The sequence below is a fragment of the Oreochromis niloticus genome, linkage group LG16, assembly GCF_001858045.2.
Source record: "Oreochromis niloticus isolate F11D_XX linkage group LG16, O_niloticus_UMD_NMBU, whole genome shotgun sequence".
Classification (NCBI taxonomy): Eukaryota; Metazoa; Chordata; class Actinopteri; order Cichliformes; family Cichlidae; genus Oreochromis; species Oreochromis niloticus.
Window position 1 is genome coordinate 15689671 of NC_031987.2, and position 25190 is coordinate 15714860.

General features: G+C 39.6%; 1 protein-coding gene across 2 annotated transcripts; it reads right to left on the reverse strand.

The window, feature by feature from the left end:
* Positions 1-124: 124 nt before the first annotated feature.
* Positions 125-23726, reverse strand: csrnp3 (cysteine-serine-rich nuclear protein 3). 2 transcript variants are annotated; one of them, XM_005452968.4, is made up of 6 exons: positions 23364-23726; positions 22420-22459; positions 6788-6956; positions 3929-4188; positions 3431-3727; positions 125-3243 (listed from the first exon to the last, which is right to left on the reverse strand). In XM_005452968.4, exons 3-6 carry the CDS (start codon positions 6948-6950, stop codon positions 2101-2103), a joined length of 1863 nt encoding a protein of 620 aa, XP_005453025.1. In that variant the 5' UTR covers positions 6951-6956; positions 22420-22459; positions 23364-23726; the 3' UTR covers positions 125-2100. The 2 variants fall into 2 exon arrangements, with proteins under 2 accessions (XP_005453025.1, XP_005453026.1); XM_005452969.4 differs by lacking the exons at positions 22420-22459; positions 23364-23726 and adding an exon at positions 10305-10690.
* Positions 23727-25190: the final 1464 nt, after the last annotated feature.

Sequence of the window (25190 nt, forward strand, 5' to 3'; positions counted from 1 at the left end):
GTTACTGCATTTCAGTTTTTCTTTAGCCTGCAGAGGGCGCTTTGCAACTAGAAATTCAACTTTGCCACTGTTTCAGTAACCTCCTCACTTTGTGTGCTTGAATATGAAAATATATCAAAAGTGATTTAGATACAAAAGAAATTTTAATATTTATTTCAAAATCATGTCAAGTGAAGTTGTCTATCTACAGTTTGAAACCAAACACAATGAAAAAGAAAAATTACCATTTTGTGCAAAACGTATGCATTTCACAGAATATGAAATCGAATTAAATAAATCAGGCACATGATGTTTTACAACTCACAACCAGCATGAAACAGAAGACGTTTTTTTTAAGATAGAGAAGCAATTTACTCAATACAGACTTTTAATAAACCACAATAAATACACATTTCATTATATCATTCGTAATAAATACTGGAACATAAAACCAAACACAGGATTCCCACATGGATGTCATCGTATTAGCCTTCTCACACTGTATGCTTTGGCACAGTTAATCAGAACTATTGGCTTTGCCGATGCCACCGATTGCCTGAAAGCAGTCTGTATACTTTGTGGCATGTGGCATGACAGGTCCCAGCTACTCGAGTGTCGCACAAAACCACCCAAACTCTTGTGCCGAGTCTTCTGATTATAGTGATGTTGCGGATATTTGCAGCTTGGAAGTGGGACAAATATCAGTATTCATGCAGGAGCAGAGAGCTCAAGGTAACACCAGCATTACAGCAGCGCTATTCACTGAAGTATTGCAGTCCTCCACTTGTTGAGCAGTCACTTCAATTTCCATCTTGTCTGTGATTTTAGAGGTTATTTATACATTTCTGGTAAATATTCTTTCCGTATCTGGCTGTCATTTTTGATGGCTTACAGGACTCCAGGAGCCCTACTGTGTACTATTTGAAAATAAGTTTTGATTGTCAACCTTGAACATATTTACCCCTCATAGTTTTAATAACTGTATATTTTTAACCAAACAAACAATGCTTAGAATACAAATATAAAGCACTGTTAAAGCGATGAAATGCCCCATCGGCTGATTTTACTAAGGATTTTCTGTAGAAGAGAAAATCTGTTTAAACCATTAGTCGTACAAAACAAAAATTTTAATCTTTATGGGATTTACGTAAATAAACATCTAAGTTGTTAGACAGTATAATGTCGAAATCCCATAAGCATTACTGGCACATTTCTAGAGTACATATTTTGTCCACTAGACCAGTTACTGTTCAAATTAATTCTATTTTACTGATAAATATTTCATAGTTTTTGGACATTTGTCAAAGTATGACTTCATTAATATCCCTGTATTTAAAAAAATCTTCACATTAAAATCTTTTATAGTGACACATGCTAATTGTGTTATTCCAAGAGTAAACAGCAGGGGAAAAACTGAAGTCATTTCAAACCAACTGCATGCCACTGGACCCCAACACGTTAAGTGCAAAAGGCTGTGAATTGATTTTGACATTTCTATTGATATCATATTCCAAACATACAAATAAGTTTTCAGGCTTTTTCATGCTTTTCAAAACCATAGAAAAGCATATAATTGTGACAAAAACAAGAAAAATGTACATTATGTATACAACACTTTTTTTTTAATATAAAACAATGGCGTTTTTTTCCCAAACATCACTGAGATTCCGAAAACGGCATGCGTATTGTTATCAAAACATTTACAATATAAGTATACACATACTTCAGAAACAATAAATAAATTGGCAATAAGCCTTTTTTTGCACATTTGACACATACAGCAGACATAGAAAAGTTCCATCTACAGTACAATATCTGCTTAAAACTAGAACTTTACATCTGAAATTACAGGATACATTGCACAGCGTGACATAAATTATGCTTTGATGTTTTTTTGATACGTTCGATTTTGCAGTTAAGCACACAATGTACTGGAGACAGCGAAAAGCACCTCAAAGCCTTTTACATAATGAACTTATGGCTTTATAGTTACAGATGAAAATGCATTACGGCGCTGTGAATTGCTTTGAAATTTAAGGTCAGATAATCCAAAAAGGCCATGATTATGTCCCTCTTGAAGATGTACTACTACTTAAAGAATACTTAAAAAGGTGAGGCACACTAAATGGCTGTGACCTCAGGGCAGTGGTCTGGTAAAGGGAGGTTCTTAGTGTTGTTTGCTAGTAAGGTCAGGTCAGAATGTCCGTTGAGACTTGACTCTTGTGGTGGCTGCTCAGTTGTCATACATGAGCTGTGACTGCTGTAGGAACCCTGATTGTTATTGTTCAGGTAATTTTGAAATGGAGCCTGGTTCTCGTTTTCTGCCTGTTCCTCAAACGCCGCTTTGGACAAAACTTTATTCTTCGGATCAGGTGTATAACAGGTCAGCGGGGTGGTAGGAGCACCACCGCTCAGAGTAAAATGGTGATTGACTGCGTATTGTTCTTCAGCATGATTAGAGTAGTCTGTGTACTGCTCAGCAGTGACGCTGAAAGGTCTCTGGGCCATGTTGCCGTTGGTCGTACTAACTGGATCTTGGAATGCCAAGTTTTCCCCATAAGGTTCACTAGGCTGGCTGGTTTGGCCGTTGGAGATGGCGCTCGAGCCCCCCAGCTGATAGTACTCAGCCGGAGAGGAGTTCATTAAATAAGTGTTCCCATTAATGTGGTTGTCATGTCCCACAGAGCCATCACCGTAACACAGCACAGAGGATAAGGGCACAACTTCGGTATGAGAAACCGACGGTGTCGTCATGTCGTCGTCAAAATTCTCAGACTTCTCTTCATCATCGTCGTCCCCCTCCTCGTCCTCAGAGTCGCTGTTAGCCAAGCTTTGTGTGCTGGAATCAGACAGCCCGCTGCAAACGCTGCTACTGTCCTCCTCATCGTCCTCATCTTCGTCGTTCTCCTCTTCCTCCTCCTCCTCCTCTTCATCTTCTTCCTCATCTTCATCATCTAGTGTCTCCTCCATGTCGTCTGCAGCTTGAAGGTGCATGCTGGCCGCCTGTGGAACTGCATCTGACAGAGAGTACTCCAGCCTGTGCTGTGATTGAGCAAAAGGGTTTCCACTTCCCAGGTCGCTTGCTTCGCCATGGTACCCGTTGGTTGGGGACGGCTGCTGCTGCTCACGGCTCTTCTCCAGTTCGAGTTTCATTATAGTGTGCAAGAAATGCGTTCGGACGCGAATGGGATTGAACTCTACTCTTCCAGTTGAATTGCTGCAACCTTCTTTAGTGCAGCCACATGGAAATGACATACGATCCACCTGAAAACAGAAAAGCAAAGAAATGTACGGATTTTGTTTTAAAATAACACGTAAGCAAGTTCTTTAATGTAGTCTATAAATTATTCATGTAAGCACATTCTCTTTAAATGGGCCGCATGTTTTTTTTTTCTGTTTACAAGTCAGAAAACAGAACGTGAAGCTGCAGCATGTGTGTCATGGGATTTACCTGGCATTTGATCCCTGCAATGCTGCAGGCGCAGGTCTCAGGGTCACAGAAAACCCTGCAATCACAGCCACAGTCCTCTCTGGACATGCGAATAGCCCGAAGTTCATGTTTTTCTTCCACATCAATCTTCTTTACCCCAGAGGAGCGCAGCAGTGCCCGACGCTTTTTAGTGGTAAGAGGCTGCAGGAAGAAGTACTCGTCTACTTCTGTGTTGTCCAGATCAATGTCATCATCAGATATGTCCTCTGCTGTGAGTGTGTTGGCCTCTTCAGACTCCACTGTGCCATTCTTAGTCAGCTTAAAAAACAAAAAGGAAAAAAATATTCAAGCACAAATAATAAGCTAAACTCATCAACAATCTGGTTTATTTTAAACGATAATTCATTCAGGAAAAATTCATCACCAACAATGACATCTGCTGAATGTAGGTCATAAAATCCACAGTAAAAAAGATTTACAGGTAGGATTTTGTTCAGAAACCAATAAAAATGCTTTCACCTTGAGTTTGATCGAGTTGAGTTTCTCCTCCTTCAAGTGGTCTCTGAGCATGTCTCTGTGGATCCTCTTCTGCTCTAGGGCAAATTCACCCACGGAGTACTGCCTGATCCAGCTGTGCCTGCTGGACATGCCCAGTGTGCTGCCTCCCTGGCTGGGCACGCTGGTGAAGCCCTGCCGTCGGCTGAAGTAGTACACTGTCACATTCTCAAAATGCACCCTTCTCGTCCGCAAGCGCTTCTCCCTCTTCAATATTGAGTTAGCTGAAAAGGAAAACAGGAAGTCTGAAAACAGTACAGTGCATGCATGCAATTCTTGTTTTTGTTGCAAAGTGGTTTTGATAATTAACTTACGCCACGTGGAAAGGATTACAGCTCTACTTCAAGAGCTTATAACTGCTGATTTTTTCAAATATATTTTACCATTTTTTCTGCTAGAGTAGAACTATTTTACAGCCATGTGAAATAGCCTCTCTTTCATATGTCTATATCCATATATATCTATATCTATCTATTATATAGAGAGATATTGATACAGACATATAATTTACTATAGCAGTGTAGTGAATTAGCACAGATTTTCATCATGTCTCTGTGCTTCCACTTGGCATGCAAGTCTTTAGTGTGTCTTTTTAAGGAGAGCTCTACAAGGGGGAGGTGCAGAGAAGAGGGCAACACTGGAGCATAAATAATCCCCTGCCTGGCCCAGAGATGGAGAGAGCTGGTTCACAGGAGCAGTGTTCCCAGCATTCACCCCCCTATCAGACAGACAGGACAAATAGAAACCATCTGGTTCCAACAGCTCTCCACCCCATGCAAAAGCGGACAATGCATTTCATTACACGTGTAGAGCTAAGAGAGCAAGACTGCTGAGAAGAGCTGAAGAAGAGAAGAGTAGCATTACCTATAAAAACAATAGATAAACAATTAACAGATGTTAAGAGCTATGTAATCAGATTTCATATGATGAATATGTTTCATATATGAAATTTGTCCTAACAGATCTTCTTTTAAATGCCCCAAGACTCTGATCTGACTGTTTAGTAGACACTCTAAAAGACAAACAGACTACAGATGTTTTTCTTCTTCTCTGCCCAACACCACAGCAAAGGATGTAAAGCAAAGCCACTCAGGACCTAAGTGTTTCATCTGTCTGCCAAGATACTCAATCACTACATGCATGTTACTTCACAAGAGCGCTGTCTCCCAGTGCGCAGCTCTCTTGTTGCTATTAGCTGACCTTCGAGGCCCCAGTTACCGGCGGCTGCGGTTGACACAGAGGCCAAGAGGAGCCTCAAGAGACGCAGTACAAAACTTCTGTCTCTAAGCCCCCTTACTGAGGAAAGGGGCCCCCGTCCCCATGTATGTCATTCATACACGCAAAAAGGCATCATCAAAAACTCTTATTTCACATTGTTTTCTTGCTACCTGGCTTTAAACAAATCAGTTATTTATTTACTTATATAGCACCAAAATCCCAACAACACACATCAAAACGCTGTATACTGGAAGACCCAACAATAATAGTAAAACCAAATTAACCAAGTAAGCAAACTGTGCAGATACACAGGAACACAAACATGCTGTCCAAACGTGGCTCTCTTCTTTTGCTTTTTAAAAATCAAATTACTGAGATTTTTCAGCCAGCATCTGAATGTTTTCAATATCCTCCACAGTATTAACGACCTAGTATTGTTTAATCTATTTCATTCACATTCTGTCGCACGTCTTTAACCGTAAGATTCACATGTGCACCATGTCTTTTATTAGAAGTGACTTCAGTATCCTTTGAAACCTGGAGAGGAAACGTGTCTTTTGTGATAGGTTTCTCTGAGACTGGTTTCTTTTATTCAAAGTCGTTTTTAAGCCCAGACATACTGTGAGATCTTTTAACAAGGGGGCTCCTCTGAGTCACCTATAAAATCTCAGCTCAAAACTATATTTGCATATATTTAGTGGCTTCTTCATTTCACTTGTCTACTTGTATCTCACCCCTATCCTATTAATGCGGGACTCTAAACTACAGCTGAGTAAACTCATTACTTGACTTACGGAAAAATTATCTGCAAATGTTTCAATGGATTCATCATAAAGAGGTAAATATTTCAAAGTGCATTTGATGATTTCATCTTTCTGTCTAGAAATGTGCTGTTTTTTTTGTTATTTACATATATTTTGAACTGAATATGTTTTATTTTTGCTGATTTTATATTTTAGGAAAAGACTAATAAAGAGTTACACTGGGATCTAGAAATCGTTTTATCTATTTTAAAGACTAAACAATTAACTGATTAGTCAGCTGATTTCAAACAATTAATAATGCATAACCCACTATGCATGAGTCTGTTCTCAACGGGGCTGCTCTCATTAAAAACAAACAAACAAACAAAAAAACTAGATTGCAATAAGCAGATCATTATTTAAAACAATAAACTTGTTTTTAGATACATTAGATAGATATTGCATTTACATGTGCAGTACCAGCAATGTTGCACTCATGCAGCTTGATACAAAATCAGCTATTTCCTCTGGCTGGGCCAGTACACTGATGATGTTACTAATGAGGGAGGCTGCCTGTGCATGCTTCCCTTTTATTACAGCACCAGACTCTTTGCCTCCTCTCCTCTCTAATGCACAGCCATGACTGTAAATTCATATTACATTCCGCTATCGACAGACATGCACATTTGTCTTCTTCGAGCAGCATCCTGCAATAACTGTAGGCTGCAAAATAAGGCTGGCTCAGATTTGGCGTAAAAATCCCTTTCAGTCCTTTAGCTTTGTCTATCACGAGGCAAAATGATGACATTAATCTTACTGTCACTGAATATAATGCACAAATTTAAAAGATGCAGGCACTCACAGGTGAAAGGGCCTGAAGCGGAGGGGTTGACACTGTCGCTGCTATCCCCACTCTCACTGTAGGAGACCTCATCATCAGACTCCCGCACGGAAGAGCACGGGGAGGAGGAGGCTTCCACCTCCTCAAATTTCCTCTTCAGTATTCCGCTCATGGCCCGCCGCATCTGCACCTGAAACCGACAGACAGCAGAGGGGCCACACATTATTTAATATCCAGTTCGGAGCCCTCATAATCTTCAACTCACTCAATTAGCAACCAGCCAGACTCTCCCACCATCACTTTCACTCAAACATGCACAAAATCTCTACTGCTACTGTCCCAGCTCCCAGGCACTCTCCCGGCAATTGATCACTTGGCACAAAGGAGCAGAAAAAGAAAGGCGAAAGCTGCTAATTATATACTATGTCTTCCTTACAGGAAGTTCATTCCACTCTCTTTGATTGAGAGGTTGAAGAAAAAGAGAAAATGGACCAACTTGTCTAGCGTTTTTACTTGTCAGGTTGAAATTATGTACAATATGTAAAATCTAAGGTGTCTGCAATTTAATTGCTGCTATAAAACACAGAAGTGATTAAAAATATATGCACTGGTCTAAAATGATGGCTTTCTCTTAAAAGAATACACTAAAATTTTCACATGCATGGGATATGGAACTTTATACAGGTGCAAACTCAAAGATGTTCATTTTCATCTACAAGTATGAGAACAATTTCATGTCTAGTTTCCATTCCCCTCTGTACTATGGGCTTATCTTGCCGCTCTTGTTTTCCTCCATCACTTCCGTTTTCCCACACGTTCAGATTCACCTCATTCAAAAATGTCAACATCGGTACTCTGGTCCACTGAGCTACCTTCTTCAAACAAAACTTAGTCTTTGGTCTTTAAAGTCATTGTAATCTGTCACACTCCCTTTCAAGACGTCAATCGTGCATCACTCTTCCTCTCCTTTTCCACCTCATGTGATTGTCCACCATCAAAATCTAGACCCTGGGACATCCAGTCACCATCTCCAAAACCCCCCCAAAAAACAAACAACAAAAACAACTTCAATTTTGCATGTTCCAATTTCCTGCATAAATTTTGTTCCTCTCTTCAAAATGCTCTGCCCTTATTTAGAAAAAAAAGAAGACTCCATTCAAAAGGGAGCTACAGTTAAGGCATATGCTTCCCACAGAGGATAAAGAAAAGGCCTCCTGTGAATGCAGTTAGAGGCATCGCAAATTGGAGTCAAAATCTATACTGTGAAAAGCTGTAACTGCTGAAACAGTGTTGAAAAATGCACTCTGTAATCATGCATCATAAAGCACCGCAAAGATATTAGCAAAAATGGAATAATAGACATGATCACTGCAACAAATCTTCCAGAGAAAGCCGCCACAGCGCTGCTATGAAAACAGATTTTAAACATGAGCTCTACAGTAATATTGGACAGCAATGTTACGCACAGTTTGTTATCTGCGTGTAGGTTCAGCTGGCTGTTTGTGGTTAGCATGTCATGCTGTGTTGTAGTGTTGCAGACCACTTCAGTGTCAACTGAGAGGGTCCATTAACTCCCCTGAGTGATGATGCAATTAGACAAATAAACAAGAACAAGCTCATCAGTCAAATAAAATAAAACTAATTATGATTACAGAAACTGGCTATATGACACTGCAATAACTATCAATTGCTCCTTTTTCCTTCTTTTTTTTGATAAATATCCTGCCATTATTCTCTAGTGTGTAATTAATGGCCTGCAACATTGTAGGACTTGTTTAGTGGTAATCAGTATTTACATGACATTGTTAAAATGTTGTTCCTAATCACAGTAAATTACTTGTTTTCCCTGCTTTAACAGCAGTAGTTGGAACGTCATGTCACATTTCAAAATAAGGCCAGTGAAATAGTGCTGCAGTAGCACAGCAAGGATTGCTATGACTGGCAGCTTTTCCCTTGCTGCCTTTCTCTCGGAGAACCTGGAATCAGTAAAGACAGTGTGCATCTTCACCCAGTCCCACTCCGTCTATCTGCCAGAGCAGCTTGTGGGGGAGTTCCATTCACAGACAGCCTCAGTGTTTCATCTGGGCTCTGCTATCAAATCATTACAGATGCAAATGCTGCCTGAGAGACATGCTGCCTGTGAAAGAGGTGCAACCCAGAGAGGACTAGCACTGCCAGCAAGAGGGTCATTGTTCCCGGGAGGATGTGCTTGTTCAGTGCAGTGACATGGCACCACCAGCATTTGGAGAACCTCCAGAGTCAACAGCTCTACCTACAACTAAGGAATGTGAGGCGTCCTCCATCTGGGAGAATGTGAAGAGGAGAGGAGTCAGTCAGGGTAACGTCACTGAAAAGATTTCTCACCAAAGAGAAATATATGTTTATTTATTTTAAATAGAAATAGGAGTCTGTATCCTGAGCTTGTAGATTTTTTTTTTTTAAAAAGTGAATGAATGGATGAATGGCTGACAGGAAACTCAAGATCAATATACTCACTTTTATTACAAGAATAAGATTAACTGAAGACAGACTAGATTACACGAGCCTGCCCTGTGATATTTTACATTTTCATTAACAGAATCTGCTGGTCTCAAATGAAAAACAGCAAAGAAACTGGTTTATTTCACAATCCACTTAATTTGTCAGCCAACAGGAATGGAAATTTCCACCATAAATGACCTGTGCAATTTTAGTCCATTTCCTACTGAGGGTCCTAATTAGACACTATTGTTGGAAACCTATTCGTATGCTTAGCCCTTAGATGATGCTGCACTAGGCTTTGATACCAAAAGTGGTTTCCATGGAGATTCTAATGTACTCTCACAACTAGTGCTTTCCCATATGGCAATGTTTCCAGTCTAACATACTGTGTACAATAAAGCTCTGACGTTAGAGAATGAAGTTAATATTTAAGCAAATTCTGCTGATGCATTTATACACAGTTTCTCCTTCGCACGAGTGTATAATAGTTCATCTGTATTCAGCTGTGATAGCATGAAAAGTTAAAATCTTAACACTGCATACAAATGACATCATAAACCACAGAGCTGCGGGTAACATGGGGTGAACCTCTCTCATCGTGGCTAAATAAAAAACAGAGATGGTCGCTGCTCTCCAACAGCTCTTTCTTTGTCTTCACTGTTGCCTTACCACTAATCATGGCTGGGCAGCACACACTGTGGTACAAGAGAGAAAATCCCAGAGAAAATAATGCAGCAAAAAAGCCAGCTTGGAAAGCCCCTCCCTGTGTTTGCCTCTGTCTGCACACACATCAACTGTGGAACCCAACTCTTATCCTTAATCAGCTGCGCGCACAGCACTGTAGCACACTTGCATTATGAATACAATTATTTACCCATCATCATTCACAAGGTTCCCACAATAACAATAAGCCGATTTGACAACGCGAAGCTCAAAACACTCATCCCAAGTGATGCCAATGAGCCTGTGGCATCTGGAGCAAGTCATGACACATCAATCCTACAGTGGCCACATTTCACTTCTGTGCATGGCCTGCCCCCTCACAGGAACAACTGACCTGTATCCACTGGCTGAGTGTGACTCCGTTCACCTCTTCTCACAGCAGTACGGCAGCACAGTCACAAATGTGGCTATTCAAAAAAGGTGAAACATGATGAATGAAGAGAGTCCCATTTTGTTTCAGTCCACTGACTTGCAACGACCCCTGAGCTCCACGGGCATGAGAAAAAAGGGTGCAGGAGTGTGAGACAGACTGGTAATTTTCCTGTTCTGACTGCACTGTCGGTACCATATGCTTTATTGTTGCAAGATGACAGTCTATCTCATTTTAACTGCCTCTCTCTCTCTCTCTTCTTCTCTTTCTCTGTCTCTTGCTGTCTTTTTTGGCCACACAAAGGCTCATTAGCTGCAGCCGGCTGAAAGGCAGGAGCCTGACTGGAGAAGAGTGGAGCAGAGCAGAGGCAGTCTGTGAGATCACATGGGTGGGATGTCTGAGAGAGAGAGAGGAGGGGGAGGGAGGGAGAGAGGGGGAGAGAGTCAGGCGTGCCTCTGCTCCTGCTGTCTGCAGATATTTTTACCAACATGAGCTGGAGAGAGGAGGGGGCAGGGAGCAGGGAGTGAGGTGGGAGAGGTATGAGGGGGGTGAGTAAAAAGGAGAATGAAAAAATATGGGAGAAATTTATAAGGGTTGACGGTGTGGTGGTGGGGGGGGGGGGGGGCTATGTGAAAGATGCAGGCCAGTGGGAAAATGGGATGGGGGGGGGAAATGCAGAGAGCATATCCAGAAGGGAAGGGTGAGGGGGAGAAGGATAACGAGGAAGAGGTGGAGGGAGGGAGAGGTGAAAAAGAAACAGAGTGAGGCAACAAAAAGGAAAAGAGGAAATGTTCAATGCCAAGAACAACACAGCAGAGAAAGATGGGGGGAAAAAAGCATTAAACTACACAATCAAAATGTGCTGATTTGTAAAGACTATCCTGGATAAAGGCAGCAAAAATAGATAGTTATCTGTCTGCACGTAGCTTGGAGCTATAAAGATGCTGTATACCTGAAAGAGGCTGACAAGTGAGATCCACAGGAAACAAGATTTGTCAGTGCTGTAGAGAGCGTGCTCCTAACACTTCCTATGCCAGGAAGTTCTGCTGAAGAGTCAGTGAGGCCTCGGCTAGTGCAGTCGAGGAGCCACAATATCATTCTCGCACTCGAACGGATCGTATGTCAACATAAAAGTCTTGCACTTCCTCTTACAGGATAGTTTTAAGACAAGAGGCTCCCCCCCCCCCAGATAATACAGTATCGAGGTCGTAAAACAAACAGCTATTTCTGGACACAAACCCCACATACGGTGCAGTGGAAATAATAGCATGTTATAGACTCTGAAAATCTACAACCACAGGACAGACAAATGGTGGAAATATTGAGTTAGCAACATTGTTTGCATCACTGACAACATTAAAGAAATCCTCATACTCCTCAGCTTTTTTTAAGCTTTGAAGTGGATATTATTTAAATACTGAGTTAGTTTATACAGTTTCAATTAAACCTATTCATTGATAGCATCACGTCAGTGAGTTCCTGCTGTTTCTTTGATGTGAATTCAAGGAAACAAAACTAATCTGCTCCTGCAATTTTTTGTATCGTCATCTGTGTCCTCGCTGAACCTCAGCTTGACAGCACTGTGCTCCTCCTACTCTACAAATCTCTGTCTCCTCGCCTCTTTCTTCCATACTCTGTCACATTATTTTCATGCACATTCAAAGATCACAATTGGTATTTTATGACTTTTATAACTATGAACTTACATACTACTTAATAAGGAACACGTTTTGTTATTCTATCATGTTTTGGTGATGTTTTAAGACCTGACTGATGATTTTTCCTTTACCATATAACATACTACACTATGGAAAACAGCAGTAGCTGCATTAGTAGTAGTATTAGAGTGATTACACTGAGGATTGATATTGAGGGTCAAAATCTTTTTCTAGAATGGAAGTGGTCACTGAATTGGCTCATTTTTTATATGTGGTTACTCACTGCAGACAGGAAGGAGGAGGAACCGACAGTACTCTGGCAGACTTTAACAATGCACTCAGAGATTACAGTCGGCCATTATGGTTGAATTAGAAGGACCAAAGAACAAGCAAGCATTTTAACAACTGCACCAGTAAAAAGGTACAAGTAACACGCAGACACAACAACAGGGTGACCTGTTCAATCTAATAAACCCAGTAAGACCATAGTCTGGTGAAAAAGCAATATTTCTAATTCTTAACTGCCTTCTTCTAAAAGCAGGATGACAATAAGAAAGCTGATTAATTTTTAAATCTGTCATTTTATATTTTGCTGCCTTCATTTTCCTTGATTGAGATAATGGTCTTATTTTTTTAAACACAGATTGCATCCATTGCATGGTTACTGTACTGAACTGGAAAACTGCATCTACTCGTATATGTTCTTCTTTGATATAACTGAGCGTACTAATGGAAAGCCTGAACTACTTATCCTCATACTTTCTTAAATATAAAAATGATTGCTCTGCTAACGACTCTGAGAAAATAAATGTCAATGACTTGGCATATATTGTTATATTGATAGGTGGGCACATGAGAAACACTGATTTATGCCTGCTGGCATCAAATTCTGTGCTGCAAAGCAAGTCTTGAAAGCAAAGCTACTAAATTTACCATCTTTTCCATTGTAACTTAAAAAACATCTATATGAATATTTCTGTAAAAGAGGCAGGTGGCGACATACCTACATCAGGTTTTATCTTATTTAAATCCAACATGAATTTTAAATAAATCACATTTACACCTTTGGTATTTATGTAAATGTTTTAAAATTAAAGCTCTGTTACAATACCAGTGTATACTACTTCTACCTGTGGGTGTAATATCTATTTATTAATAATAAAACAAGATTCCTCTCTTAAACAAAAGCTTTACAAAAGCTTTGACATATTTCATTACAGTGGTTTGCTCCATCCATTGATCCATTTTCTTCTGCTTATTCAATTTAGGGTTGTGGGGGGTCTGGAGTCTGTCCCAGCTGTCACTGGACGAGCGGCGCAGTACATTCTTTACAGGTTGCCATTCTATCACAGGGCTAACACAGAAAGACAGAGAATCATTCACTCCTGCGGGCACTTCAGAATCACCAATTAGCCTAAAAGGCATGTCTCTGGACTGTGGGAGGAAGCAGGAGTTCCCGGAGAGAACCCATGCGCACTCTACACAGCCACCCAGTCTATTCAGACCCTGAAATTCCTTGCTATGATGGAACCATTAGCCACCTCATTACTCAAAGCAAATTATAAAAATCAGGACTTTCTTCAACCTGGATGCCATGGATGTCTAATCTTTGCAGCGTGTTTAGCTATATTTTCTACTTTACCAGCTTCTTACTGAAAATGGGAACAAAGAAACTAACCAACCTGTCCCATTTCCAAATTTTGTTTTGTCATAACATAACATGTCATAACAAAATACAAGTACTATTCTGGCTGCAGCCATAAAAAATATGTCCTATTGTTATAATGCATACAAATACAATTTTTAGTTTTAGCTGTTCTTATTATCACTTTCTACAGAACGTTTCATGAAATATGCCATTTACAGCCTCATCTATATTCCTTTAATGATTTACCCATGAGCATTATGGATACTGTATATGCTCCTCTATTACATAAAATAAGCCACAGAGTTGGCATTTGTTACACCATTGCACCAGTGATGGTGACCTATATTTGCTCTGACTCCAACAGCCTTTTTCATTTATCTCAATGAAGGAAACTGAAGAATAGAAGAAACTGAAAAATATATATATAAAAAAGAAAGGTTTAGAAATAATTGAACTGCCTTAATGCAGCCCTGTTGTAATTACAGACAACATGAAAAGCTTCTACTGTAACGAATTAAAAGTAAATCACAACATCTTAAAGTCCTGCTTTTTAAATTTAGCAGCTATAGTGGAGTAGGCAAATCACTGTTGCCAGGGTCTTGCAGACAGGACCTGGATATGTATGTTTTCAGTTAACATCCAACATTTAAAACCAACAATTACATAAATTCTTCAGTAATCTCACTAAAACATTTGGCTTTGAACTGTCTGTCTTCATGAAAACATATCAACAATTCGTTGGCAACGGTGGCCATGAATCACAACCTTTATTTGAGGAAAATGGAGTGAACCAAGGATGAATCATTGCACCCACCTTGTTCATCACCTTCATCACAGTCATTATCCTTCTCGGCACCCGACACAACTATCTCACAGTATGTTCAAATACATAAAGACCAGATGGTTGATTCTTCAGCCTGTCGAGATCAACAGTGACCAAGTATCTCCCTCAGGTGCATCAGCAGGGCAGATCCTAATGTTATCTACTGTCATTCACAACAAGCACTTCAGTGCTTCCACTTTGCTTTTCCAACAACAATATAACAACAAAAAACAATATGTTGAGTAGATTACAATTTTCAGTATAGCTTCGTATCCGAAAGTAGTTAGCAGTTTGCCTCCAAAGCTAATACTGACAATTGACGTGAGGGTGCATAAGCAAGCACTACCACTGTTATGTGTTGCAAAAAGCGTAGAAAGAAAAGTATTTGCTAAGAAAAGACAAAATGAAAAAACACCAGATAAGGTCGGTGCCCCATTCACATCTTCATGCTAGGTAGCAAAGAATGCAAAGATCAACGCACCAAGAAATATGCACATGGAACTGATGGAATCAATGCAAAAGCACATCTTAATGGAGAATAGTTCGTAAAGAAACAATACTGAATGATGGATGACTCCAGCAGGCAGCAGCAGACAAGGCAGATCGATGTTACATCACCACCACATCTGCAGTGGAACCCATGGTTTCAATGCAGAAAAGGTCTCTCTTAGTTGATTCATGGAACAATTTGTATTAGCACAATACAGCGTACCATAACCGGTTGATTAAGTTTAGAAAAGACTGTCATTGTCATTTTGACAGTCTTATCTAACAACTTGACTTTTCTGCAACTTAACTACTTAACCACTGACTGACATGCATAAGTAAGTTAAAAAGGTACAAGTAACACGCAGACAATTAATTGTCAGGGATAATTACCTCTACATGAAAAAAGCACACACCAAAGATTAATAAAGAAAAATTGAAACCAAGATCCAAAATGGTGCACTGTTCATTTCTATGACTGCTCAGTGGGCACATACGCTGAAAAGCTTTTTAAGCATTTCTGAGCTTTTATGTTTTGGGGTCTACAGAGAAATATCCCGTGGCTGTTCTACTTATTTACAGTTTTACTGGAATCAAAATGATTACAGAGTGTAATCAGTGCAACAGCCAGTACATGCTTTTTTTTTTATATAATAGGAGTTGGCAGAAACCAAAAAGACAAGTGCAGATTGGATTGACAATAGTCAAGAAGCCAAAAATGTGATTCTTGTGAAATGGGCAGATAATAAAGTTATATAGGCTAAGGCTCATTTTGACAAAAAGCTGCCTTAATGACTGCATACACATACAAGGGCTGCCAAACGGGTTAATAGGGGAAAGGTTGGGTGAGTACAGACCGCATATACGCTAGGAAATCTTGCTTTCTTATTCCATCAGCATCCATAAAATGCCCATGATATTCAATATGGCTGGTAGCATCACAGCCTACTAGAATTTCCGCAGTGATGAAGTCCACATTTATACAGCCCAGATGGCTTGGCAGATCGTTTTATTCATTTTTTTCTTTCCATCTTTCTTTCTTGATTATCAGATACATTTATTTTCATTGCAGCAAACTCTGTCTGGGTGACTGAGGGAGCATTCCAGCAGAACCAATTGAGAAGGATCACAAAGCACAGAAAAATCCTGAAACCACAAAAGATCCTCAGCCATGCAGGCAGTCTGACGTTGTGTTCGAAGTCATCTATCACTGGTGTCACACTCAACCATAAACGGCAACCTTGAAACAGAGAAAGAAAGCTTGGCAAAGAAAGAGAGAGGAATAAATAGATAGAGGCAGAAAGAGAGAGAGACCAGGTCTCAGCTGGACTCCCCCGAGGAGAGGCTGTGGCCTGGATGATTATACAGCTACAGATGATGTCAGTGGAGGATCCCTGCCACCGAGTCACACAAATGCAATGCTCACATATTCCTATTTTTTTTAAAAGGTTTTCTAGATTAGAACAATACAGTAGAATATTTTTGTGTGGGGTGAAGTGTCGTTTGTCCTAATCTATATGTACTACATGTATAGTCACGAACAATTTAATAAACATACTCATTTCCATTCTGGTTTTGGAGACCACACAGTCACAGGGATCACACATCAAACATAATCAATCCAGTGGGTGGTTAGAATAAAAAAAGAACTAAATGTTAACAGAAAAAGAAAATAAGTCATTATAAGTTGCCTTTTTTATATAATGGAACTCTCTTAGATCATGGAGCTGTTTAACATATTAAAAAAAAATGATGTGCAAACGCTGCAGTCAAGCTTAAGCTTTGATATAGTTGCAGTTGGTCTGCCATGACACAGGTTAGGTGCAGAGCAGTAAGCAAACATCTCATAATTTTTCCATTGCGGTGCAATAAAGGTCGGGTGGACAAATTTTGCAAATAATTGATCAGTTGTCAAATAGAGTCGTTCGTATTCTCAATCATCTTTGAAAGACGTACACAAGAATGCACATGAGGTGGGGGAAAAAATATCCCCAATTAAACACAAAGGAATCCGTTTAAGGGAATGTTGTGACATCTACAGATTTATGCAAATGAGACTTCGCATGCGCTCTGTACATTTGTTAACTTGCACTTGCCTCGGGCTGCAGACAGATCTGCTTCACACACATGAAAAAAAGGGGTGGGGGTGGGGGGTTGGGGTGGTGGAGTTAGAAGAAAGAGAGGGGAAAGGCAGGGTAAGGGGAGAGGGAGTGTAGCCCACTGCTCAGCACTCAGCACACGGAGGAGCTACAGCCCGGTGATGCCTGCTGCAGCCTCTGCAGCTACAGTACACCCCGATGTTGGGAATCATTGATCCGTTCTTCCTCCTTGTACAAGAATACAGGATCCTGATTAAACGCATGGGTCAAAAGGAAAGGGTGCTCTAATGTAGCACATTTAAATGCACCAGTATTCAGTCACAAAGAGGTAGAAATAATTGGCAGTCATACGAATGACTGTAATTATTATTGTTGCAAATTACTGTTGGGAACATTCTAGGTTTAACTTCATGGGAGCTTCACACCAAACAGTATTAACAGTATTTTAATAAAGCAAAACTACAGGACTGAACTGAAATTGAATCTTTAAGAAAACATCTCATGATAACTCCTTTTGTTGTTGTTGTTGTTGTTTAGTGTTAATGATCAAAACATAGCACAGCAGACAAGTATGAAGACGAAGGCGCTCCACATTCAGACTGATGTTTTGATTTGCTGTAATTCAAGTCTCACACTGTGGAGGCACAATCAGGTACCCTCACCCTCACGTCAATCACAATGATGAGCTAAATTATTCATGCCTCTATATTTTATTTATGACTGTATTTTCCCATGCCTCCTGAAAGTTCGCAAAAGCGGGTTTGTTGGCAGAAACAGAGCTGCCGAAGCATTTCATAGAGACAGGGCTGCTTTTATCTTTCACGCAGGCTGGGAAAGCTGTGGGATGTGGAGTTCATATTCTGCAGACAAGCCTTATCATTTATATATAGCCAGTATCATGTTGAGATCTTGAATAATTTTTTATATGCAACACATTCACACTGTTATCTGAGAAAAACGGTTAAGTAGGCCAGCTTTGAATGCAATTACTATATGTGGTGAATTAGAGTAAGAAAAAAAAAAAAAAAAAAAAATAGAAATATGTATTAATTAGCATCCAGGATACACACCTAATTAAATTTTGTTTTAAGGTATTGTTAGTTAGGATTATAAATTCTTATATAAAATATTTAATTTATAAAATATATAAATAATATATCCTAGCTTTCACTGAAAGCACCACAGACATCCATTCACAGATGCTGTCTTATGTACACCAGTTCAACTGTTATTAAACACAAATATCTAATCAGCCAATCACATGGCAGCAACTCACTGCATCATGCAGCAAAAGACACATCATTTGCCATTCTTATCAGCTAAAAACAGGAAACTGAAGCTGCAATTCAGACCAAAATTGGACAACAGAAGCTTGACAAAATGTTGCCTGGTCTGATGAGTCTCTGATGAGTTCTGCTGCAACACTCAGATGGTAGTGGTGTAATGTGGGGGATATTTTTTTTGGCATACTTTGGCCCTCTTAGTACCAACTGAGCATTGTTTAAATGCCACAGCCTCTCTGAGTACTGTTGCTGACCATCCATCCCTTTATGACCACAGTGTACCCATCTTATGATGGCTGCTTTTAGCAGGATAAAGCACCATGAAGCTCAAATCATCTTATCACATTTCCTCCAGCAGAGCACCTTTTGGATGTGATGGAACCATAGATTTGCATCATGGATGCGCAGCCGACAAATCTATAGCAACTCTCTATAGCAATGCTCTCATATCAGTATGGACCAAAATCTCTGAGAAAGTTTTCCAGCACTGTGCTGAACGTATGCCACAAAGAATTCTGAAGAGGGTCCAGCTGGTACTAGCAAAGTGTACTTAACAAAGCGACTAGTGAATGTGTGTAGCTAGTTTAAACCCAAAGTCACATGTAGTTCACACCTTTTGACAGAAAAACATTTATATTCTGGACTCTGCCATTCACAATTATAGGAACAGATAATATGCAAATGATTTAAACCAGCTTTATAACTGAAAATAGCACAAAGAAACCATATTGGGTTTTATATGTAAAATATATGCTCATGCAGTATGGTGGTGCAGTGGTTAGCACTAATGCCCTAGAGAAAGAAGATCCTGGGTTTGAATCAAGATGCCAGTTAGGGCATTTCTTCATGTTCTCCCTGTGCCTGTGTGAGTTCCGCAGCCAATCACACCACTCCAAACACCTGCTTGTTAGGCTAATTGGTGATTCTGAATTGACCATAGGTGTGCATGCTTGTCGGTCTCTCTGTGTTAGCCTTACAACAGACTGGCAGCCTGTCCAGAGTGTACCCTGCCTCTTGCGCTGTGACAGCTGGGACAGGATTCAGTTCTACTGCAATCCCAAATTGTATAAGCAGAAGAAAATATTTGGATGGGTACTCATTTTAAAATTGAAGCCAGCAACACATTTCTCACAAGTTGAGAAAGAGTCAACAAAACACACAGATACATACCTGGTGTAACTGTCAGTAAACAAAGCTTGTAACTACATCCTCAAAACACTCCAACAAGCAAAGAAATAAATATAAATATAAGTTATTCATTTAAAAATTATGGAGGCGCTCTCCCCATGAGAGGTTGGCAATATCACATAGTTTAGAAGCTACTGTTGCTATGTGGTGGTGCGTTAGTGCGTATAGGAGGGGCACTTTACTGTACATGTATGTGATAGCACCAGTTAATGCTGAATTATGTCAAGCACATATGCTGCCATCCAAATGTCTTATACAAGTAAGGCCTTGCTTATTTCAGTATGCGGAACAATACCAAACCACATTATGTGTGAAGGTGCTAATCCAGCCTGTCACCTGTCAGCCATTCACAATATTATGAAATGAAAAATGTTCCAAAGGACTGCTGAGCTTTTGAGGAGCTGAAAAGCTAAATCAAGCAAAAATAGGGAAACATTTTGCCTTTAAAAGTACAGGAATTGGTTTCTTCAGTTCAGAGAGATGATGCAACACAGACGCAAACATGCCAAAGTCTCAACTTTAAAAAAAAACTTTCTTTTTTTTTTTCCTTTTTAAAAAAAAAAACATCACCATTTCTTAATTTCAACATTTGCTACATTTTTTCCACCATTTTCATGTAAACATGGCCTCTTAATGATTTGGAAATGATTGTTTTCTCTTTTTCAATTGTCACTTTACATAGCTTTGAAAACAGCGCTCAATAATAATTCCATTTATTTTCAATTAAAACTGAAATATATCCTGTAGTAATGAAATGATTTAAAGTTAAAGCACATAATTACAGGCTCACTTAATTCTGTTGAAATGGCTGCATTCACACTGGATATATAAAAGCATTTATGTAATGGTTTACTTTTCACTAACAAATAAAACTCATTAAGCCAGAAAAATGCGTCTTTTTTTTTTTCTTGACATTCGATTAGCTGGCGACAAACAAAAGATTCCAAATAGGTGTCATGGCAACATCTCAAGAGAGCACAATCCTGAACCGTGAAAACCCGGCACAGCGTAGCCAGGAAGGAGCCAAAGACACACAAAAAAATCACTTCAAAAGCTTCTAAATTGGAACCACGAACCCTGCTGAGGGACACAAAGCTGCTATGTAATCTAAAAGGTTGATATTAATTCAGACTCCATTCCTTCTATACAAGCTGTCGATGTTATGATTTAAATTCTGTGTTTGTGAAGAAGAGAGGCATCAATTAACACGTGCAATTAATGAAAAACGCATTCAACAGGCAATGAGGAAGGCAGAATTACTGAGTAAGCCAATTGGTTTTTGTTGCCAGAAGGTAAACTGTGTATAACATACAATAAAGACACCAAAAAATGTAATATTTTCTAATTCCTGCAATGTACACGCACCTTTTATATCTTCTGTTTGTGTGGCCACTAAGGAAAGGCTGTCTAAAGTGTCCTTAGATCGTAAATGAGCTGCATCAAGATGTAGTTTATGTATAAAGTAATGTATTTATTTTGAGAGTTATTTTAAATTTAAATTTACTGTTTAGCCTGATGGGAATGGGAGGGTGGATGACTTTTTTCAGATATTTCGGAAACCTTGGAAAATAGAAAAAAAAGAGAGAAAGAATTGCACATAGTCCAAAAATTACGATGTTAATGAAGAATTAACAGAAATGAGAGGACTGAAAAGCAAAAGAATATATTTAGAATTTCAGCGTATTCTTTGATTTTTTGTTTAACAAATACTAAATAAATAAAAAAAACAACAACCCACAAACTTGTTAATCCTCCATGCAACAGCTTAGAGTTTGACCTTTAACCCAACATCTCGCCTAACCTTAAGGTTAAATTTAAAGCCACAAATTCTTGCTGTTAAAAGGACACGAAATAGATTTAAACGTGCATGTGAACTTTGTGTGCAGACATCTCACCCACACCAGCCTCCTGCTGAGAGACTCCTCTAAGTGCTGCTAAGCCATCACACCTTTCCTGCGAATCTTCAATGGACTACATTTACTGTTATCGAGCTTTAGCCATCTGTGCTACAGTATGTAATACCAGCATGGCTGAATCAGTTATTCAAATAAGCCAGCTTAATGATACAGCTTTTCACAAGTAAATACATCTACTTAATGTTTCAGTGTCCTTTCACTCTGTGCCACATGTACTAATTAAATTCTGTTCCTCTGAGGACTGGATGCTGATCGGCTGAAACAGATGGATTGAGGAAGAAAAATACACAGACACAAGAAAAGAGGCCCCATTCCCCAAACACACACTCGCACACATGCACACACACACTCACACAAAGCCCACCTCCTCACCTTTCAGATCTCAACCGCAAATATGAAAAATGGTTGCATGTACAGTACATGGCCGCATGCTGGAGTGCATGCTTGGACACGGCTATAAACTGTTGGACTTTTGACTAAAAAAGACTGGCAGATGAACAATAAAATAGGCTGTGCTGGATAATGATGCTGCCATGTTCAAGTCTGATGTAAAAAAAAAAAATCTGACAGTTCAAATAAGGATAGATTTGCATTATATACAAATACATTAGTGCTGCATGGTGAGGTCTTTGTTTGCTCTTTTTGATTGGTGATTTATTGATGAAAAAATAAAGACAAAATATGAAAAATAGCATATTCTAAAAAGAATATGTCCCCTTTTCATCACAGTGATATCAGAGGCATCTCTCTCTAGTATAAACCAAAGAGAATAGCGCAGCTGTCTGTATTCACTAAACACTGTTGTCTGCATCAACATCACATCATATCTTGTTATTAGAGGGTCTTTTGTGGCAGCATAGCAACAGTTGTGTGAGCTTTGAGCACCGTCTATTTCACAGGCATAAATCCAGTATGTTAATGTGTGGTGAAAACTGGCGATATGATGTTTCAAATAGCATAAGCAAGATTTTCTCTTACCTTTAGCTAGAATATCAGACTGCAACGACCCGCTTCTGTTCTGTAAGGAATAAAGACGAGAGATGTGCATAGTATTTGATCCTCTGCAGCAAATCTAATCTGTCTTTAGGACAGCTAGAAAATCTATAGAGACTGTGCAAAATGTGCCCTTAAGAAATATGTTTTTATGGAGTTTGCTGTATCATCTGATGTAAAGTGCATCACAATATTTACAATTTTTCCTCCTTTCTTGTTGTTATCACAGCAGCCGTACACAGGCTTCGCCAGGGAAACTTTGCCATATCAGCACTGACATATGAATGATTGACAGAGCTTTATCTAAATCTCTTTGTGAGCCACTCTTTCCTTTTATAGTTGAGAGGCAGAGGGGAGGTGGGGGTATCCCTGGGGAGGAAGGAGGGGAAGAGCCTCGCTGCCTCCCCTGCCTGTTCCGCACAAGGCTCTGCAGGGGACTAGACTCTCTTCTTCTAGCAGTCCACATGAGAGGACAGTTGGCCATATACCAGTCTGCCTGTGTTACACACATGTGCGCACTCAAAAGTGACGCACAAAAAGGAGCTCTAACCTGCATGTCCGGTTTAGCTCATAGTATTTTTTTTTTATCTAAACACTGAGCTGAACTCTTTGTGCGCAAAGCGTTTGAGCAATAAAATGGACACCAGTTTAATTTGAAGAAAAAGTATTAAATCGCTCTTAAATTTTAATGACTGTTTAGTTGTAGCAGATGTCCTAAGCAGAGTGACTGTTGAGCTGTGATGCCCAGTGTAGTTAAACAAATGTACCATCCAGTGCACTGACAAACAGCAGGCAAACGTAAAATCGTCAATTTACCTCAGGAAATAGTAAAAAGACGTGAGCAACAAATATAATCCGTCTGTCCATAATTTAATCAAATATGCAAGTGTTCAAATATAGGCCTGTTACCTGTGATTGATAATACTCACCATTCATTTCGTTACTATCATCAGTATCCAGCCAGTCAATGACGCCCTTTTCTCAATGGATTTCACAGTTTTGCCCCCAGCACCATGTCACGGCTTTGCCTCTGCGGAAATCACCCACCAGTGTGAGACCGTTAAACCCGGCCCCGGATTCCCGAATGATACTGGAAGTATCGGCACAACTGAGGTGTACAGCGGTGCTTAGACAGGCACTCCTTCCGGCTGCTCGGAGAACAATGGTGCAGCATCAGACTGACAGCTTCACGGCCAACGTGACTTACTCCGTCCAATCAAGGTTTTATAAACCAGGAATCAGCCGCAGAGCGCTGCTGCTGCCTGCCCACTGGAGCCTCAATGCAAATCGCCGTGTATCATCAGTGGAAAGACTGTGGCCGTAAAAGGTGTGTTTGATGATGAAAACATATCAGGAGATATTAGAGTGCTTATAATCCAGGCAGAGTTCCTGAAATGACCCAGAAACTGAAAGAAAAATAAATATAGCCTATACACTTCTCACACTATTATCACCAATACGTCTACCATATAATATTTTACCATAAATATAGTCTAGAAATATAAATGTACCTTTACTGGGGTTAGAGTAACTTTTTAGCTTAATATAGCTGCAGCATTTGTGTAACATCCTTCATGTATTGTGTTACTGCGGCCTGTGGAATAATTATGGTTTTCAAACATGTCACACGTGGTAATGAAACTGATCGAGTTAAGAGGCTTGTAAAAAGAAACAGCTGCCTTGACAAACACCCGTAGTCCAATGCATTTCAAATTTAATTAGTCTGTGCTTGGTTATGTAAGGTAAGACGGTCTCTATAGAGGAAATAAAAGGACGTAAAAAAAACGAACAAAAAGGGGGTCTCTGACAGGTCAGCGCGGGATGCAGTTGAAAAGCTCTGTTAATTTTTATGTTAATTTATTAAAATAAATCAAATATTCATCATAAAGTCCTCATCATGGGCTCTCTTGAGGGTTGGGGGTAATATAAATCAGTAAAGCACACTGCCATCTTGTGGCAAAACTACTGTTTTTCAGTCTCAATCAAAAAGAAAAAATGGGGGGGGGGAAAGAAGTCACGTTCATTTACCAGCTGATCCAAAATGAGGTAGACCGGCCTTGCCATCAATACCATTACTATTAACCAGTACCCTAATTGTCATATGTGAGTATTTGGTCATCGCGAGACTATACATTTTTGTGCCGCAGTTTAATGGTTACCTTTATTTTATAATGTGTCAATTTAGTACAGTTTCATAAATTATGCTCTACAAAGATTATCAATAGTTAGACATAAAGCTCAACAGTATTTATATATAAAGCTCAACCCGTCGCTTCTTTATTTATTTATTTTGTTTGTTTGTTTTCCCCAGTATGGATAATCCAAATTAATCATCACGACTGTAGATGTGCCAGCATTGGGCAATGATTAAATGTTTTCCCCTAACCTTATATATATGGCTTCTAAATACTTTCTAAATTCTTTGCTCTCTTCCAAGAGAGTGCCACTATCCTTTCACTAAGCTCTAACATGGTAGTGTACCTGATGTGATACCTTTCAAAGGTTTATATCCTGACCCTGTACAACATGTGGCACTGACAATAATGTATGTTACCTTTTAACTGCTACAGGCTAAATGTACCTGGACACTACTGTACCTGACACCTGTTATTTAGACTAATATGATTGTATACTACAATAACCATAATTTTCTGGAGTAAATATGATTATATCCTTCCCGTACACTAAGTATGTATGGCAAGTATGTTGTATGTATAGGAAGTGCTGGGTTTTGTATAAGGCTGGTTCTCCGTCTG